General features: G+C 30.7%; 1 protein-coding gene across 1 annotated transcript; it reads right to left on the bottom strand.

The window, feature by feature from the left end:
* Positions 1 to 1,128: 1,128 nt before the first annotated feature.
* On the bottom strand, positions 1,129 to 2,325 carry LOC149159418 (expansin-B16-like). Its single transcript, XM_089434303.1, has 5 exons — positions 2,202 to 2,325; positions 1,921 to 2,103; positions 1,721 to 1,847; positions 1,481 to 1,610; positions 1,129 to 1,326 (listed from the first exon to the last, which is right to left on the bottom strand). Exons 1-5 carry the CDS (start codon positions 2,323 to 2,325, stop codon positions 1,129 to 1,131), a joined length of 762 nt encoding a protein of 253 aa, XP_089290429.1.
* Between the last annotated feature and the right edge of the window lie 4,981 nt (positions 2,326 to 7,306).

The raw sequence follows: 7,306 nt of genomic DNA, 5'->3' as shown, positions 1-7,306 counted from the left end.
TATTCTTAAATGCTATGTGTCAATTCCGTATGGATTACACAACTCGCTCGTACTAAAATGCATAAAGCACTCAATTTATTTTACTTTTAATTACTTTATCTCTCTATATAAAAACCATCTATTAAGAATAAAATTAACTATTTAATTCATGATCAATAGTGAACCATGTCTTTTTTGTTATCAGTAGTTTTTAAATTGTAAACTGGTTATTTTATTATTTTTTAAATATAATTGGTAAAAAAAACCATATGTCCATGAGACCAAAACTAAAATTACGATATAGCAAACTGAATTGAAACTGCTTATTATTTTAGTTATTTTTAATTTTTATTATTTTAAAATGAGTTAATATTATATTTTATGTTCTATTTATTATTTTAGTTATTTTCTACTTTTGTTATTTTTAAATGAATTAATATTATATTTTACATTATTATTGTTTACCTAATATTTTATTATTTTATTATTTTTTAAATATAATTGGTAAAAGAACTATATATCCATGAGACCAAAGCTAAAATTACGATATAACAAACTAAATTGAAACTGTTTATTATGTTAGTTATTTTTAATTTGTATTATTTTAAAATGAGTTAATATTATATTTTACATTATTATTTTTTGTCTAATATTTTATTTTAGAAACAGTGCACTATTTTCCCATCCCAAATGTAGAATAAGTAACCTATTTACACAATTAAATCATTTTAGAATTTCATCTATGATTTTTTTGTTATATATGAAATTATTGCTTTCCATTATTGTTTTCGCAACTAAATTGCAATATAGTTCAAAATTTACATTTTAAAATTGATAAAACTCTAAAACACAAATATAATAAAAATCAATTTATTTTAACATATTTAAAAAAACAAGCATTTAAAATCTAAAAAACAAAAAGATTTAATGATACGAAATTATATAACGTCATGTCATGCAAAACCCCTTCCTTTATACTCGAAGGGAGTAGAGCACTGTTGCTAAGGGAGTTTAGCGGACTCTTACACTCGAAGGGAGTAGAGCACTGTTGCTAATGATATACACAAAATTTCTTGACAAAGAAACAAAAATATCAACGCGTGTGCGGCATGCCTCTCATAGAGTGAGAGCAGTGGGTGCAATTGACCCTTAGTGATAGTTGACATTCGATTTGTATGTAGCAGTGGGTTGCCAATTTTTCGGGATAACGTTGTTTGCCGTGAGCGTTTTCTTGCCGGAAAGAGAGGTCAATCGAATAGAGAAAGGCGCTTGGAGAGGGTTAGGGCTATTGAGAACCCAGTTTACACCCCATTTATGTGTCATCTTTTGCCATGATTTAGAGTTTGCCTGCATCATAATCAAATAAAAAAAAACGGAGATCATATGACACAAAATCCCAGCTCTTATATAAATCTCTCTCTCATCATATATATATATATACACACAAAGTATGAATCTGTGTATATATCATAAAACTTGGGTATATATATGTGCAGAATACCTGTTGTAGCTCAACTGCTGCAAGATCACCATCTCCTGCTTGATATTGAATAAATACTGCGAAATAGAAATTATTGGCTCCTGCGTCAACGTGGAAGGCAACATTCATCCCCGAGTATTGGCAAGGCACCCTGCATAACCAACAAAAAGCAAGTGTGTTTTATGTAAAAACAATTGAAATTATAAATGGGCCAAATTGTTATTGATGGGGCGTTAATTCAGTAGAGTAGATATAAAATACCGTTGGAATGATATAGGCACGATTCCAATCTTACGGAGGTCTGCATCTTTACCGGGAGCTGCAATGCTGTCAAAGGAGGCACCACTGAGATCAAAGTGTGTTTTGCCACCTCCGCAGACTCCGCCACCTGGACATTCATCAGTGATCACCACAGTCACTGAGATCAAAGTGTGTTTTGCCACCTCCGCAGACTCCGCCACCTGGACATTCATCAGTGATCACCACAGTCACCGGCTTTCCAGAACAAACGCCCCTCTCAGTGCACTTTACTTGATAGCAAGCTCCACAGCCTTGTCCACCTTTGAACAGGACTGAACTTCCTGCGGCTATTTTTGAATTGAAAGGGGATCCTTTCACTATGCCTCCGAATCCACATGCGCCTCCTGCAGTGCAACAAAATTAGAAATACAGTTTCATTTTCTCTTTCATTCCAATTTGTATATAATATAATACTAATACTACAATGCAATATTGCAATTACCGTCACTCCCGAATCCATGAAGATTGCCGTACCAAGTTGCAGTGGCTGGCTGCCAGCCATTACTCACAGCCACCCATTTGCATAGAATTACACGTGTGATCACATAACTAAAAGAGAGTCTCATTTTCGAAGCAAACGAAGCGCACAACATAAACTCTTCTCTTCTATTGGACTTAGAGAAACTACAGTCTACCACAACCCCTAAACCTCTTCTACATTTATAGTAAAAAAAATTGGCAACTACTTCGTTTTTGGGTTTTGACAGTTTCTCCATTTTCTCCAATATATTATTATATTCATTATTTTATTTCATTTAGTCTAGTTTCTGGGCATATGTAAAGTGTGAACTAATTATTATCAATATTTTATATTTTGAAATTATATTATATTTATTACTTTATTTTATTTAAACTAATTTTTATGTATATTTAAAGTGTGAATTATAATTATATTATAATTAATGTAAATCACTATTATATTATAATATAATATAATGATAATGTATGAGGGTAGGTTCATTAAAATATAATAAAATTTCAGTTTTGTATAAATAAATATTCATTTTATTCATTTTTTTATTTATTTTATTATTAATTTATGTAATAATATTCATTACTCAACAAATATTTAATAGAAGCTTACTTCAACTAATAGATAAAATGATCTTTTTTCCGAGCATTATTTCTCGTCAATTTTTCTCAAAATATTATATAGATTTTTTTAAATTATAAGTTTAATTTTTTATTTGCAAAGATGGAGTGCCTTGGGCTTTTTGGATGTGCTTAATCCATTTATACATTTAATTTTAAAGTGTACTTTAAACAACAATATCTCAATATTAGAGTTTGACAATATCTCAATATTCAATCTATTATTATTAATATATTGAAGCTTACTTCAACTAATAGACAAAATGATCTTTTCTCCGAGCATTATTTCTCATCAATTTTTTGCAAACTACTATATAGATTTTTTTAAATTATAAGTTTAGTTTTTTATTTGCAAAGATGGAGTGCCTCTGGGCTTTTTGGGTGTGCTTAGTCCATTTATGCATTTAATTTTAAAATGTACTTTCTGGGCTTTTTGGGTGTGCTTAGTCCATTTATGCATTTAATTTAAAAATGTACTTTAAACAACAAGAAATCACAATCTTGCTAAAGATTGTATTATTTTATTTAGGCCAAAAAGCAATTTCATCTATTAGTTAGACTAGGTCATCGTCTATATTTTATCTATTTATTTAACAGCTCCATACGTGTCCTTGTATTAGAGTTTGACAATATCTCAATATTAGAGTTTGACAATATCTCAATATTCAATCTATTATTATTAATATTTTATCCTTTTAAATTATATTATATTATTATTTCATTTCATTTAAAGTTTTGAATTATGCCCCACCATAACTTCATTCCCCTAAAAAAACTTCCTATGAGTATATTACATTTTAATATAAAGCTATGCATAGTTTAACGAGAAGCTATATAAATATAAAAACTTAAATATGAACTATTAAAATATTATATATTTATTTCAAATAAGTAATAATTAATACATAATACATACTATTTCAAATAATCAACTAATAATATATATATATATATATATATATATGAATTAAAATAATATAATAATAACTTTTAATGTAAATATAAATATATGATATTAAATGTTGATATTTGTAATATATTGCAATGTTGGTTTATATATTTTTTCCATTTTCTAATTTATTGTTATAACATTTTATTTACTTAGATAATTATATTTATTATTCAATAATATATTTTATTTACTTAATTAATCGTGTGGCTCAATCCATAATGTCTTTTAATTACTTAATTAAATATATCATACATCAAGTATCAAGAAATTGTATAGTTAGGTAACTCTTCTTTTTGGTCGTTTTATGCAATTCCTTGATAGTTGTTGAGTGATATCTTTAATTACTTAAATGAAATATTTTATGGACCGACCCATAATACTAATTTAAATAACATCTATGTTTCAGTAACAATGTGATTAGTTAAGTAAATGAAATTTATTAAAACACTGAATTACTTTAAAAAGTTAGTAACTTTTTAATTGAATTGATTTTAATTGTATTTAATTTAATAATGATTAATTTTAAACTTTTCTTATTTGTTTATGTTAAAATCAAAACTATTGCTCTAAAATAATATAAGATAAAATTTTACATTTTGTGTAACACCTTTGTGATGACCCCTCAGTGTGTGATGTACATATCATGTTTAGCATCGTGATTTAAGGATTCTTTTGGTGCCCACGTGCCCATGCGCCTGTGTTTTAGGCCATTATACTTATGTTTATATTCTTTGAATCCACATAGCCTAATTATGTAGGTATGAAATCACACTGATAAAATACATTACTGTTGTAAAGAAAGCCCAAGAATAGAGCATGGGGCCACTTAGACTCCATGAATATGAAAAATGTGGCTTAGGTCTAAGTGATGAAGGACTTACTCCTAGGTGGATAAGTTATTATTAAAATAAGCCTAAGCCGAAAGATACACATGCTTCATCATAATTTTATAAAGAGCCTTTAGATATTTCATTTTCCAAAGGAGGGGCGTGCACATAAAAGTGAAGTGTGTTAGAGTCACCCATCATGTGTTGCATCATTCGTACAATGGAAGGTAACTTGACTCCCAGAATGGGAAGAACGGGTGAACCTATGACATGATTATATCCTAGTAAAACCCTAGGTGGAATTTTAAAAAAAGGGATAGGTTACCTTGGTGTGAAGCCAGAAAGGTACCGAGGAAAACCTCTCGAGGGTAGATGGAACTTCCATAAGGTACAAGTTTGAGGCATCCCTAGTCAGTTGAATTCAAAATCCATGGAATTTTAGTCATATAGCCTCATGGTTTGCGAGTGCAGAGAAGTGGGTGCAATACCATGGGTTTTGTGAGATGATGTGGAATAGGAAATTATTAGTGGAAGGCTACTAAAGAAATTATTAGTGGAAGGCTACTAAAGTTTGGTATTATGGCACTATTCATGTTCAACATTAATTAGGTGCCATAGCCAGCTTTAAATAAGCCTTTTTCCTTGTAGATTTGTGGCCCAGTCTTCGGGGTGACCCATCATTGAAAGCTTACGAGCAACATGGTCTATGGGAGGGTGGAATGTCTAAGACATGCAACCGGTTAATTCTTCATTTAAAAACAAGTGTTTATTAGTATTTTTATATGATTTTTTATGTTAATATTATTTTGTTTTCGAGGAAAATCTAGGCAAATCCACTCAAGGTGATCACATCCCACAAGCCAAACTAATCAAATCATAGACCCAAAGGCGTCGAGGAAAATTGAACCCATGACCTCCCAATGACGAGGTGCTTTAGCAACAACAACTTGACCAATTGAGCTAACCCTAGGGGCTTGATATATTTTAATGTGTTGCATGTGAAAGGTGATTTAAATAGTGACATTTATGCAATTTTATTCCTATAAATGAATTCATTACATGGGAGAATGATTAAACGTGCTTCACCAATGATACATGAGTAAAATTGAAGGGAAAATTTCAAAAATATCAAATTATAGAGGTGGCGATACACTCGAGTGGTTGACTGGAGGTGTTACAAATTTTATTGGAGCCCATGTTACAACGCTCGATCCATATGCATCAAAATTTTCTTACATAGAAATATTACAAGATGCATGACAACTATTTGATAGAATTTCTCAAGGGATAGAGATGGGTGAAATTTTTAATTTCATATGAAATCCACAAATAATGAAAAAGATAAGAGTCACTTATGGGATTAATGTTAGTGAAGCAATGGGTTAACTATAGTAGTAGATATATCAATATTGTGTACTCACAAAAATACTAGAAAAATAAACCTAATTGATAAACCCTAAGGAGCAACTCAATTGGAGGTGGTTGTGTAAATTAAATTTTATCTACCAAGAGGTTCAAGCTTCAAATCCCATCAATTTACTCATTTCTTGTCGAAGGGGTATACGTAGGAACCTAGTGGTTATAGTGGCAACAATTGAAATAAACACTATGTCACGTTAGTATGGAATATGCCAAGTTGATGATTCCTCTAGTCACTAAAAAAGATAAAAGTCTATTGACTGGAAGTTTTGAAAAGAATTATAATTTCAAAGTTTTTAAAATTTTCATATTATGACATTGACAATGAGCTAATAGTGTTATGCAGTAGTTGATTTGGCATGTGGAGAAGGATAGGTGACAAAACAAGCGGCATGATTGAATAACATTAAAAGTAACCTTTAAGACCACTTCCGCTCAGCTTCATGGTCATTCATCTATCCTATCCTCCTATGACATTATTTCACATGTGCCTGAAAACTCCTTTCCTCCTCCACTCCCCCCCCCCCCTTTTTTCTTTTTCTTTCCTGTTTTTCTTCCCGACTTTTTTCTTTATTTCCCTTTCTCTTCCCATCCCTTGTATTCTCTACTCCATCCCTATTGAGATTGTAGGTTGGAAGGTGATTCTTCATGGATCATGTGCCATGACATGAAATGAGTCACCTCAATTATCTCCTACATAAATTAATTAATGAATTTCCTGAGTATAAACTTTAGACGGAAATTTAATTTGGTTTTTGGGTACGTTTTTATAAAAGGGAAAATAATTCTACTTTATATTAAGTCTAAGTCATGACTATTGATCTTGATAAAGTGAGATCTAATCTCAACTATTGAGATTAGGGTTAGGTCCTTTTAATAAGAGGTTCAAGCCAAAGGATATGCACATTCAATTTGACAAAAGTTGAGATTCATTCGAGCATGGTATTTGATAGCAAGAGTGATATAGTGCTAGATAAAGCTAGCTAGAGGGAGACCAACAGAGAGGCTAAGTTTTCTCTTTAGTTGAGAGGCCAATTTTCTTTGTACACAAAATTTTCCTATCAATTTGTGCGTGTGGGTGATATAAGAACTAAGTGAGAGAAAGAGGTCTCAAACATTTAGTTGGGTATTTTCCAAAGAAAATTCTTGTTTAACTATTATAAAGAAATATTTTTCCTGAAGCTTAATAAGAAGCCCAACCTTTGCAAGTTTCCCCACATTGGGGTTTCCAAGGCATATATGTGTTATTTTTTGTTG

This window comes from Pinus tabuliformis, chromosome 5_2 (assembly GCF_031772625.1).
Source record: "Pinus tabuliformis cultivar Carrire ecotype Pingquan chromosome 5_2, CPIR1, whole genome shotgun sequence".
NCBI lineage: Eukaryota > Viridiplantae > Streptophyta > Pinopsida > Pinales > Pinaceae > Pinus > Pinus tabuliformis.
This window is presented reverse-complemented; position numbering and strand designations above follow the sequence as displayed.

Bases quoted from the DNA above. Each gene is read 5' to 3' on its own strand.
- LOC149159418 (XM_089434303.1), bottom strand. From the start codon at position 2,325: ATGAGACTCTCTTTTAGTTATGTGATCACACGTGTAATTCTATGCAAA. The intron at 1,848-1,920 runs GTGGCGGAGTCT...ATGAATGTCCAG, and splicing joins GATCACTGATGAATGTCCAG to GTGGCGGAGTCTGCGGAGGT. The intron at 1,611-1,720 runs GTATTTTATATC...TTGGTTATGCAG, and splicing joins GTGCCTATATCATTCCAACG to GGTGCCTTGCCAATACTCGG.